At 57.8% G+C, this 12,210-nt stretch overlaps 1 protein-coding gene across 2 annotated transcripts in view; it reads left to right on the forward strand.

Annotated features, from left to right (window-relative positions):
- Nucleotides 1–12,210, forward strand: part of FRMD1 (FERM domain containing 1) — a 43,951-nt gene that overhangs the window by 13,311 nt on the left and 18,430 nt on the right. The window contains exons 1-3 of one of the 2 annotated variants that reach the window (XM_082475824.1): nt 2,298–7,148; nt 7,265–7,402; nt 11,509–11,599. In XM_082475824.1, the coding sequence (XP_082331950.1) occupies nt 7,271–7,402; nt 11,509–11,599 (223 nt within the window). In that variant the 5' untranslated portion in view covers nt 2,298–7,148; nt 7,265–7,270. Of the gene's footprint in view, nt 1–2,297; nt 7,149–7,264; nt 7,403–11,508; nt 11,600–12,210 lie in introns of those variants that run through there. The other variant, XM_082475825.1, reaches the window with a different exon arrangement.

Below are 12,210 nucleotides of genomic sequence, written 5' to 3' on the forward strand. Positions count from 1 at the left end.
GGGGGCGTGGAGGGGTTCTTGGGGCCGGGACGAGCGCAGTCTGTTTCGGGGGGGCCTTGCTGCTGCGGGGCACCACGCACACCTCCCCCCACGCTCCCCCTTCCTGCCGGCTTCGTCTTCCTGCAACCGACGGGAAGGGGCAGCGCGTTCAGGGGCATGTTGTGAGCATTTGCTGCCTTGGGCTTCCTTAATCCAGGGGTTATGAGGTTTTCACACTCGTGAAGCACAAACACAGCACGCGTCCCAGCCCCGGGTGCAGATTTAAGGAATCTTTGCTACACGCATCGCTCCGATATGTCCTACTCAGCTCCATTCCGGGCCCGGTGATGGTGGCAGCTGCAGTGTGACGGGCTTGTTTTAATCTGACGTCCGTAGGGGCTGGTGGTCCTGGGACAGGCTGTTTCCCGGGGGAAGAAGCAGAGGCCTGAAATAGAAGTTTCCTTCAAATCTTGCCAAGGCTAATTGAACACGTGAGCCAGCTGACCTCACCAGCCACCATAGTCCTTTCTGGGGCTGCCAGCGGGCCCCCTCCTCACCTGCTCCTTGTGGGGGAAGGTCCCCTGGCACCCCCTGCCCTCATGCCCTCCACAGGAGTTCAGGGCAAGTATGGGAGACCTTGGCTTAGGGAGTCTTGAAAATAAAGTGTCACACATAACACATGAGTTGATTTATATTAAAGACTGGGAAGGGCTCGGGTTTCATGGAAAAGAGGTGTTTCACTCTGCTGCCCCCCAGTGTGTCCCCCTGGGGGCCGGGTGCCAGCGGACTTCCTGCTGCCAGCCCCCATCCTAGTGTGGGCGTCCATACCTGCTGACCCCGAACTCCGGGACCCAAACGGGCCCCCAGCCATGTCCACGCCCCACACGGTCGGCCGTTATGTGTTCCCATGTCTCAGCAAATTCTTCCAGATCCATCTCTGTGCCCAGGGACGCGGGGACAGGGCAGCCCCTCCCACGATCTGACAGTTTCACTGTCCTTCCCGCCGTGCTTCTCAGATGCCTTTAATGTTCGGGTTAATTCATTTATTTAATTTCTTATTCAACTAGGTTGGCTAATTTTCTGACTTAATAGAATTTTGTTCGCTATGATTCATTTCTCTGAAATAGAAACCATTGCGTGTGTTCCGTTAGAACACACGCAAAAGGCACACATCCTTGAGATACGCTTCTCTGCCCCAAGTTCTCGTTTTTGTGCCCCCTCTTCCTGAGAGCTGCGTGGACACTAGAAACGCAAGTGTCCCACAAATGGGCAGTTGACTCGGGAGCTTTGTCGCACTGGCATCAGGGCCCAGGGAGTGAGCCCAGAAGCAGGTCCCCTCGCTCACAGCAGCTCCCCAGCAGGATTGGGGGACCGGGCAGGGGCTGCGGTGCCAGGGCGAGTTACTGGGTGGCTTGGTTTTAGAGAGTTGCGTGAGAGGGACATCGGAGCACAGCCTGGGGGCAGCGGTCTCTGGTGTGTGCTGGGAGGTCCCTCCCCCGGGGCCGGGGGCCTGGTGCTCCTGTAGCTGTGGTGGGCCCGGCCCTCGTCCCACTGTGTCCGCTAACGCGGTCCCTCGGCCCCCTTCCTTTCCTTGTCTGTCACCATCGTGTCCCTGGATCTTAGCCTGAGAGTAGGGCCTGGAGGCGCCCTGCGATGTGCCGTGTGAGGCCTGTGGGTGGCAGCTGAGCCCAGGAGCCCTGCTTCCAACTGCATGGCAGGGTCGGGGGGGGTGCCAGCGCTTGCTGTTGGGAAATGAGGAGTTCGCCAGGAGCTACTCCCTGCAGGGCGTCGCTTTGGAACCCTGGCCAGAGGTCAGCTGGAAGAAAAGCAGCTGGTGCACCGAAGGGGTGGACGACGGGCTTGCACGCTGCCCCGCACCCTGCTCCTGGGCCCTGGGTTTTAATTGAGGTCAAGAGGTGGAGCGGGCGGCAGACGCAGCCCGGCCCGCCCGCGTGGGCAGCAGGCAGCGCTGCAGCCGCCTAGCCTCTCCTCTGGGCCGGCTCTTCTCAGCCCCCCAGGCACCCGGGCCCTGGACACCCGCGGGGGGGACCCCTCCAGTGTCTCCGTCACCGGGCTGGCGCTGTGAGGGTCCCTCAGCTCCCGTCGCCCAGCAGAGGCACAGCGGGGACCCGCCAGCGCTCCGCACCCACCTGCAGCTCCCGGCGGCAGTCAGACCCCTGCGCTTCCCCAAACGCTGACGTCTGTCGTTCCCGAGTGCAGGAGTCACCCTGGACGCGTCCATGAGAATGAGCGCCTGTCACGTGACTCTGGGGGCGTCTCAGAGACGCTGCAGCCAGGGGCCCTGCGCAGCACTTGGCTTCTCTGTGCCTCACTCTCCCTACGGATAAAATGAGCAAAATACGCTGCATCTGGCCAACCGCCTTTTCAGGAAAGGCGAGAATGAAAGAAGCACTTTAAGAAGCGGTGTGAGAACGGCCCAGGGCGGCTGGGCTGGGCTGGGCTGGGCTCTTCACCGGACGCGGGATGGGTCAGCCCGGAGGCGCACCAGAGGGAGTGGGCAAAGTGCACGTGGGCGTAGCGGTGGGGCAGAAGGCAGGCGGGCCACCACCCCCCCGACCGCTAACTAAGCAGCTCGACCCCTGAACTCAGATCCCCTGTCCCTGAAATGGGCCATTGCGACCATCAGGACCGGCTCCGTAAAGGGCAGGCGAGGCACACGGGGAAGGGTCCACACGCGGTACTGACGGTGCAGGAGAGCCCGTCATCAGGGCACTCGCACGCGCACACGCCCGTGTGCACACTCACACACGCGGTGCACGCACACGCGCACACACACCTGCTGGAAGGGGCATTTCCGGCAGATGGTTGCATTGCATTCCGTGCCATCGATTGATGACTTTCTGTGGTTTTCTACTATTTTATAACATGTATTTTAGTAGCCTTATTGAGGCAGGATTTACATACTGTAAAATACATTCATTTTCAGTGACCAATTGAGTGAGTTTTGGTAAACTTAGGACTGTGCAGCCTACACCGTCTGCTGTGGCACGTCCCCACGCCGTGTGTGGCTCCTCCCCCCAGGCGTCCCGCACCTGCTTCCTGCCTCTGTGGATGTTGCCCCTTCTGGACATTTCATGGAATCATGTAAGATGTGCTCTTCGGGTCGCGTGACTGTTTGACGTTTGTCCACGTACCAGTACTCTGCTCCCTTTTATTGCTGAATGGTTTTCCTGCGTTGTTTTGTGACACCTGTTCTTTATGGGCTTATGGTTCAGAAGCTTCATTTCTAGAACATTCTTGGCAGGTCCATCTCATGCTAGAGGACAAAGACCGTCATCCAGAGAAAGGCAGGCTGCACAGAGAAGGGATCGCGGGGCAGCGGCCCTCAGGAGGGCCCAGTGCAGGGGTGGCCCTCCCCCCAGACCCGGAACCACAGACCCTCAGCAGGTGGCCGCTTCCCACCTGAGTACCCACCCAGCTCAGAAGACGCGAGTGGTTTTTTGTTTTGAATTTCATTTTATTTTTTATACAGCAGGTTCTTATGAGTTATCTATTTTATACCTATTAGTGTATACATGTCAATCCCAATCTCCCAATTCATCCCACCACCACCAACCCACTGCTTTCCCCCCTTGGTGTCCATACGTTCGTTCTCTACATCTGTGTCACTTTCTGCCCTGCAAACTGGTTCATCTGTACCATTTTTCTAGGTTCCACATACATGCGTTAATATACAATTTTTGTTTTTCTCTTTCTGACTTACTTCACTCTGTATGACAGCCTCTATCTCCATCTACGTCTCTACAAATGACCCAATTTCGTTCCTTTTTATGGCTGAGTAATATTCCATTGTATATATGTACCACATCTTCTTTATCCATTCATCTGTTGATGGACACTTAGGTTGCTTCTATGACCTGGCTAATGTAAATAGTGCTGCAATGAACATTGGGGTGCATGTGTCTTTTTGAATTGTGGTTTTCTCAGGGCATATGCCCAGTAGTGGGATTGCTGGGTCATATGGTAATTCTATTTTTAGTTTTTTAAAGACCCTCCTTACTGTTCTCCATAGTGGCTGTATCAGTTTACATTCCCACCAACAGTGCAAGAGGGTTCCCTTTTCTCCACACCCTCTCCAGCATTTGCTGTTTGTAGATTTTCTGATGAAGCCCATTTTTACCGGTGTGAGGTGATACCTCACTGTAGATTTTGATTTGCATTTCTCTAATAATTAGTGAAGTTGAGCAGCTTTTCATGTGCCTCTTGGCCATCTGCATGTCTTCTTTGGAGAAATGTCTATTTAGGTCTTCTGCCCATTTTTGGATTGGGCTGTTTGTTCTTTTAATATTGAGCTGCATGAGCTGTTTATATATTTTGGAGATTAACCCTTTGTCTGTTGATTCGTTAGCAAATATTTTCTGCCATTCTGAGGGTTGTCTTCTCGTCTTGTTTATAGTTTCCTTTGCTGTGCAAAAGCTTTTTAGTTTCATTAGGTCCCATTTGTTTATTTTTGTTTTTATTTCCATTACTCTAGGAGGTGGGTCAAAAAAGATCTTGCTGTGATTTATGTCATAGAGTGTTCTGCCTATGTTTTCCTCTAAGAGTTTTATAGTGTCCTGTCTTACATTTAGGTCTTTAATGCATTTTGAGTTTATTTTCACGTGTGGTGTTAGGGAGTGTTCTAATGTCATTCTTTTACATGTAGCTGTCCAGTTTTCCCAGCACCACTTATTGAAGAGACTGTCTTTTCTCCATTGTATATCCTTGCCTCCTTTGTCATAGATTAGTTGACCATAGGTGCGTGGGTTTATCTCTGGGCTTTCTATCCTGTTCCACTGATCTATATTTCTGTTTTTGTGCCAGTACCATACTCTCTTGATTACTGTAGCTTTGTAGTATAATCTGAAGTCAGGGAGCCTGATCCTCCCGGATCCGTTTCTTTCCCTCAAGATTGCTTTGGCTCTTCGGGGTCTTTTGTGTCTCCATACAAATTTTAAGATTTTTTTGTTCTAGTTCTGTGAAAAATGCCATGGGTAATTTGATAGGGATTGCATTGAATCTGTAGATTGCTTTGGGTAGTATAGTCGTTTTCACAGTATTGATTCTTCCAATGCACGAACATGGTATATCTCTCCATCTGTTTGTGTTATCTTTGATTTCTTTCATCAGTGTCTTATAGTTTTCCGAGTATAGCTCTTTTACCTCCTTAGGTATGTTTATTCCTAGGTATTTTATTCTTTTTGTTGCAATGGTGAATGGGATTGTTTCCTTAATTTCTCTTTCTGACCTTTCATTGTTAGTGTATAGGAATGCAAGAGATTTCTGTGCATTAATTTTGTATCCTGCAACTTTACCAAATACATCGATTAGCTCTAGTCGTTTTCTGTTGGCATCTTTAGGATTCTCTATGTATAGTATCATGTCATCTGCAAACAGTGACAGTTTTACTTCTTTTTTTCCAATTTATATTCCTTTTACTTCTTCTTCTTCTCTGATTGCCGTAGCTAGGACTTCCAAAACTATGTTGAATAAGAGTGGTGAGAGTGGACAAGCTTGTCTTACTCCTGATCTTAAAGGAAATGCTTTCACTTTTTCACCATTGAGAATGATGTTTGCTGAAGACACGAGTGTTTGAAGTGTGTTTATCTCACTCCCACCTTCCTGAGAAGCCAGAGGACAGGGGTCCTTGGCTGGTGGAAGGGGGCCCTGGGGCACCTGGTGCAGACCCTCTGCAGCCTCTCCAGGAAGTGCACCCACTGCCCTGATACCTGATACGTGATGCAAGGTGGAGCATTTATCAACAAGAAGCAGCCTTTCTTTTCCTTTTCGTCACCGGAGGTGTTTGGAGCTCCTTTGCCAACTGTCACCTACGACACGGCCAGCACCGAACAGGGAAGTGAGGCACCGTCACCCAGTGCTGGTCAGAGGAGCAAACCTGGGGCAGAGCATCTCGGCTGTGGATCATTGACTGCCCAGCAGGGGCTGACGTCTGTCCCTGGCACCTTCCTCGGGAGAAGCCCCACTTCCGTGTCCCTCCGTCCACCACCTCGGGGTTCCTCTGTGTGTGTGTGTGTGTGTGTGTGTGTATGTGTGTGCCCACGCTTTGTGCAGCTGCCCGGTCACCTCACGTCCTCCCTGTTTGCTCCTTACGGCAGGAGCACCAGGGACCTCTCATCAGTGGGTCACAGGACATCTCGGCCAGTGAATCAAGCAACCGGGGTGCACGTGCAGGGGATCACGGGATACGGCATCTGTTTTCAGGCTCTTTGGCCATTTTAAAAATCATTAAGTTGCCGGTAAAAAGGACACACACATCTCGGAAGAGAATAATTTTGCATTCACCCTGGAGAGAAAAAGATAGGGCGGAAGCCTCTTCAGATTCATGTGCGACCCGTACAGCTGGGGGGGGGGGGGTGGCGGGCAGGAATCACAGGCAGATAGAGCCAGGAAGAGGTTTCCTTCTCTCCATTGTGTTCCCCACCTTCCAACCCCATAGGGCCAGACATAGGGACAGCGGGAACCGAATTCCCTAGGACCTGCCCAGCTGCCCCTCGAGGAGCTTCCTGTGTTTGCCAAATAAAAGCCTCTTGGAGTCCCTCTCGAAGGGGGACAGCTCGGGACCCTTCCAGGCTCACCCCGTAATGGAAACACGGGGGTGCCGGCCGGCCTGTGGGAGCAGAAACCGCGTTCAGGGGGCTCCAGGGGCCCCGCCCTTTGGCACTGCTCCTCCCCGCGGGTCAGAGCTCACGAGCTCAGCAGTTCACTGGCTCAGGGCCCGGCAGGAGGCTGTGATCTCGGCCCAAAGGGATCAGAGCGGGCCTTCAGGGAGACCGTGTTTGGGGACCGGTGTCTGCTACCTTGTCTGCTACCTCGGGATTCATTTCCAGACGCGAGCGGGAGGGGCTGCAGTGGGGACCCGGGCGAGCTCCAGCTCCTCCAGTGCCCTCCACGGCAGCCCTGGTTCCGGGGTCTGTGCCAAGGGCCTCGGGTGGCCCTACTCTCGGTCCCTGAAAAGGAGAAGGTGGTACATGGGGGAGCTGGCTTAGCTGGAGCTGGGCGGTGCCAGCCTGGCGCGTTGTTTATTTGCATTCCAATCAACCTGCACGTAGCCGGCTATTTATGACCCTGGACCTTGGCCGGGCTCCACCGCGGGCGGTTTCCCAGCCTGGAGCTCAGCAAGGTGCCTGTCCCAGGAAGCCCGGAGCTGGGTGAGTCTGGGGGTGCAGGGTCGCGCCTGTGTCCGGCCGGTGGAAGAGGGCCCACACATGGTGACACGTGGTCCTGTCCCTCCGGGACCGCGCCCCTGACGAGTTCTCTCCCGCAGGAGGGGATGGAGGGCTCCTGGTCCCGAGACCCCATGTGCGGCTGGTGGAAGTGGCCCCGGGACGGCGAGATGCCCGCGGAGCACAGGGACGTCCTGGTGCTGCTCCCCACGCGGGAACGGCTGCGGCTGGTCGTGGGGGTGAGCGCGGAGGAGAGCCGGGTGGGCGACAGCAGGGGGACAGCAGGGGCCATGGGGTGAGCCGGGCCATGTGTGAGGGGTGGCCGTGGGGACCACATGGGGCCAGTGTGCTGGCGGGCCTGCCCTCTGGGCCCGCGCTGTGTTCTAATCACACCACTGCCCCCCAGCTTAGAGAAACGGGCGCTGGCTCTGGCCACCTTTACACAGTGTGTGTCCCTCGGTCTGTAGCCCCCGGCTGTGGCCCAGGCCAGACACAGTCCGCAGCGTCCGGCGCCCGCGTGGGCTGGTTTTGTTCCGAGGGGCCCAGCCCTTCTGGAGCCTCTTCCTGTGACCCAGGCGGGGGTGGATCTGAGGGCAGCTGCGTCCTCGGCCTGCAATAAACACTAAAGCTGCTGAGGGAACCAGATTCTGACCTGGCAGACGGGAGTCAGGCCGCCCACACCTTGTCTGCGGGTGACCGTGAGGTCCAGCCTGGAGGGGCAAGACCGCGGGTCTGTCCTCCCAAGAAGGTGGCTCCCGCCTTCCCTGGGAAGGGCAGCCCCTAAGCGCTGGGCTGGGGGACAGCGGAGCAGGCGTTCGCTCGACAGTGTCCGTGAGAGACCCTGCTTGGCCTCTAGCTGGTGGCCACGTGACTCAGGTTGTCCTTTCAGGGGAGATGTGAATTGTCGCTTAGGAATCCATGGATTCACTCCACACGCAGGGTGACACCCAGGCGCAGGTGCAGGATGGAGGCTCTCTTTAGGAAGCATGTGACTCCTGCAAACTCCCACCAGACAAGGCAGCTGTTTGAAGTCAGAGCCATTAGCTAAGAAGCCTCATCACAGAGGTGGCGTGTGCCCGACTCTGAATGACACTTTGTCTGCAAGCACCAGTGCACCCCTGGGGATGAAGCTCGCCTTTGCCGCCTTCCCCCGGCCCCCAGCCACCCCAGGGACAGCGGTTGTCACGCAGACGTCTTCAGGGCGACCTGTGTCAGCCAGCACCGCTGACACAGGTGCCCCGCAGGTGCCCCAGCCCCGCTGCTCCTCCCTCCCTGTGAAGGAGAGCCCGGAATGAGGGAGGGGCTGCACGCTGGCCGCACAGGGACTCCCAGCCCCGCAGGGACCCTCCCCGACGGGACTTCCCGGGGAGCAGGGGTACGGAGAGCCGGGGAGGGGAGCCCCCGTCTCTGTACAGCAGCTGTAGGGGTGCACGGGGCCTGGCCTGAGCACAGACACCCGCGGGGACACACCGGGCAAGCCGGCCGTGCTGTGGGCCCGCCGCTGTGCCCCGCGGCGACTCAGAGCCTGCACCGCGGGCTGCCTGCGCCCCAGCTCCGGCTCTCGGGACACGGGGCGTCTAGCAGGTCAGTGCAGGACCAGGTCGCTTCCAGCCGGGATTTTGATGTCTTTCCACCTCATTCCAGTTGCCCGAGAGGAAATGAAGTGGCCTGAGTCCTCCGGTGCCAGGCGGTCTCTGGAGCTCGGTTGCAGTGGCCTTCCGGGCGTGTCTGAGCTGAGGTCGAGGCCTCTCTTCCCCATCTCGGCCCGGAGCAGCCCCTCCTGCGCTAACCGGTGCCCCCCCGTGTCCGGCTCTGCCCCCTCCCTTAGCCCTCTCCACGCGCAGCCGGGGTCCTGCCCCCCGTTGGTCTGATCTCACAGACGGGGGCACTGAGGCCCAGGGTTGGCGAACGCTCGGTGCCGAGTTGGGGCTGCAGCCCAGGCCGCCTGGTTCCAGAGCCCGTCTGCGCTCTCGCTGCAGGTGTAGCCCCCTGCCCGCAGGGGAGCAGAGCCAGGGCAGCAGAGCTGGACAGGCCACGGGCTCCTGTGCTCTGGAGCCCCAGGCCCCGTCTTGGTGGCGTGCCGGGGAGGGGTCAGCCCTCCCATTTGGCCCGTGAAGGGAGTGTTCCTGATGGACGTTGCTGACTGTGAGAAATAAGTTCCTGTTTCTGCATCTCCTTTCTGGGAACGCGGGGGGCAGGGTGCGAGGGGGACGGAGAACTCGGGAAGCTAACGTCCACGTGGAAACGTCTATCTCATGTGTTCAGCCATCGCAGACGCTCGGGCTGTCTAGGGCCCAATCAGAGGAAGATGGAACCTCTGTGTCTGTCTTTCCTTCCTACTCTCACCTTGTCTGCCTGTCTTAGTTGAGTTGAGAGGCAACGGAAAGCGCCTAGAAAGTTGGCTGGCCCCTGGGGGAGGGGGGTAACCTCATTGAAGGTTAACTGTGGTTTATGAAAACGCAGCACTTGAAGTGGGAGGGGTCTGGTGAAGAGCGCTGGTCGCTGCAGGGCTGGTTTGGGGCTGCCTTTGGGAGGGGGCGGAAGGGGTCTGAGATGCCCCATGGCTCCCGGGAATGTCTTGTCTGAGTCCTGGGAATTTCTCCTCTGCTCAGGGACACACTTCTGTACTGGAGTCAAGGCCCCCAAGCCTCGGCGTCCCCATCCAGCAATGAGATGCTGGAGCTGATCGATGGGTTTTCCGCGGGTTCGCTGTGTCCTTAGAGGTGCCTTGTGCCACGGGGAGGGTGCAGCAAGGGGACTTGGGGCGGGTGGGGGGGGGGAGGGGAGGTGCTGAGGCATTGGCCCTGCCCTACATGAGCCTGGTTCCTCGGTGAAATTCACGGGAAGGTCGTCCTGAAGGACCGTGCAGCCGGAGCAGAGCTGAACCCTCTAGATGGAGACGTGGATCTCGGCTGCGACGGGGCCCACGGAGCCAGCCTCCAGCGCCTGTGGTCTCGCCCTCCTGGCCCTGCAACTCGGACCCAGCGGAGCCAAGTTACTTCCAGGGCGTGTGCACACTGGGCTAGCAGCGAGGGAGGACCCCGTATTTAACTGTACCGCGTGCACCTTCACACCAAGCATTAGGAAGCCATGGGCTGGGAAAAGGCTTGCTGTGAATATGCGTCACCGTCATCGCGGGTGGAGGGATTGTCCCTCACCAAACCAGATGGACGATGACAAGGCCGGCCTCCCGGGCACTGACCACTAAGAAGCGGGACTCCCAGAGTCACCGGAGCTCCGCCTGTCCCCGGGAAGCCTGCGACCAGCGTCCTCAGGCTGCCCGGAGCCGGGCCGCGGGGCCGTCGCACTCCAGCCCCTCAGCTGCCCCCGTAAATGGGTCTCCATTTGGTGAACCCGAGCCTCCACCAGCCGGCCTCACACACACGGACACGGGCGCCAGGTGGCAACGTAGGCCTGTGGGGACCAACCACTGGCCCAGGAAGCACAGAGGACGGAGGGCCAGACCCACCAGGGAGATGTGTCGGCTACGGGATAAAGGACCCTGTGTGCCCAACAAATCAACGGCCAGGGAAGGGTCCCGGGGTGGGGCCTACCTTGAGTCCGGATTCATATCAACAAAGCATGAAGACGTTGACGTTTGTGAGACAACCGGAAATTTCAGCGTGTGGGATGGCTGATATAGGATGTTGTTAACGTTTTAGGCGTAATGAAGCATTTGTGGGTGATGGAAAGCTGACTGGCTAATAGTTGTGTTGAGGGAGAGAGCCCGCCCTTCCGTGTACACACACCGACGGAAGAGCGACCTCACTCGTGCAGGAGTGGACGCACACCCAGGACTGGGGCCGCGTGGGAGCGGGGAGGGGCGGGGAGGTGACCGCTCTGGGGGCTCGGCCTGGGCCCTGAAGCCCGCAGGAGGTCCCTGTGAGGCAGGACAGCTGCTGTGGCAGAAGTGGGGCGTGGGGAGACATGGGCCTCCCCTGCAGCACACGCCCCTTTCAGGGGTGCCCAGACGCCAGCCCCGCTTTCAGGAGTCGCCTAGCGATGCTGGCTTAGGGTGAGGAGAGAGGCCGGTGGGGTTCCTGGGGGCGGAGCCTCCCACACCCCGTCCTTGCAGGGAGCAGCCTCCTGTCCTGGGGTTGGGCACGCCACCCCCGCCCTCGTGAGGGTCCCACCCTCTCACAGGCGGCCCGCTGCACTGGGGGGACTTCTAGCCATCAGCCTGGGGAGTGACCAGGGACCCCGAGCCCTGACTCTGCTGAGCGGGAAGCCCGCTGAGCCAGACCCCCTGCCCCCCAGCCTGGCTCGGTGGACCCTCCTCTGGACTTCCTCCTCTTCCAGGGGTCGCCCTGCTCGGCGCCCTGAGCACCTCCCATCTCTATCGCAGGTGCAGGCCACCGGGCACGAGCTCTTCCAGCAGGTGTGCGACCTGGCCGGCATCAGAGAAGCCCACTTCTTTGGCCTCAGTGTGATAAGAAGTAAGCAAGTGTCGCCCGACGACCCTGGGCCCCCGGGCCTCTCCCAGGGCAGGGAGGGCGGGTGCTTGGGGCTGAGTCTGAAGGAGACCCCAGGCCTCTGCCTGGTGCCGCCTGGTGCTGACGTGTTCCAGGGGCACCGGGCTATCTGGGCGATTCCCTCTCACTGCACCGGAGCACAGGCGCGTGCACTCATGTTCACACATGCAAATATTTACATACTTACACATTCACACACATGCACACTCAGGCACACACATACATGTTCAAGTATTCACACGCACACAAAGACACATAACCACACTCGTGCACACTGTCTCACATATTTACATACTTACACATTCACGTGCGCACTTACATACACTCATGCTTGCACACTCATACCCTCATATACTTATTCACACTTACAGGCACACACTCACATGTATTTACATGCTCTCACACTGGTGCGCACATGCACACACACACATATACACTTGCACACTCCCCTCCTCTGGAGGGAGAGGGTGAGCAGGCTGGAAGCTTGCTTTCTGGAAGCCCTGGCCCTGCTGGTGTGCAGGGCCCAGTTCAGAGCCGTGGGTCAGATGGAGCCTCCGTGGAGCCCTGGCGTGAGG

The sequence above is a fragment of the Balaenoptera physalus genome (genome assembly GCF_965194825.1).
Source record: "Balaenoptera physalus genome assembly, chromosome: 9".
Classification (NCBI taxonomy): Eukaryota; Metazoa; Chordata; class Mammalia; order Artiodactyla; family Balaenopteridae; genus Balaenoptera; species Balaenoptera physalus.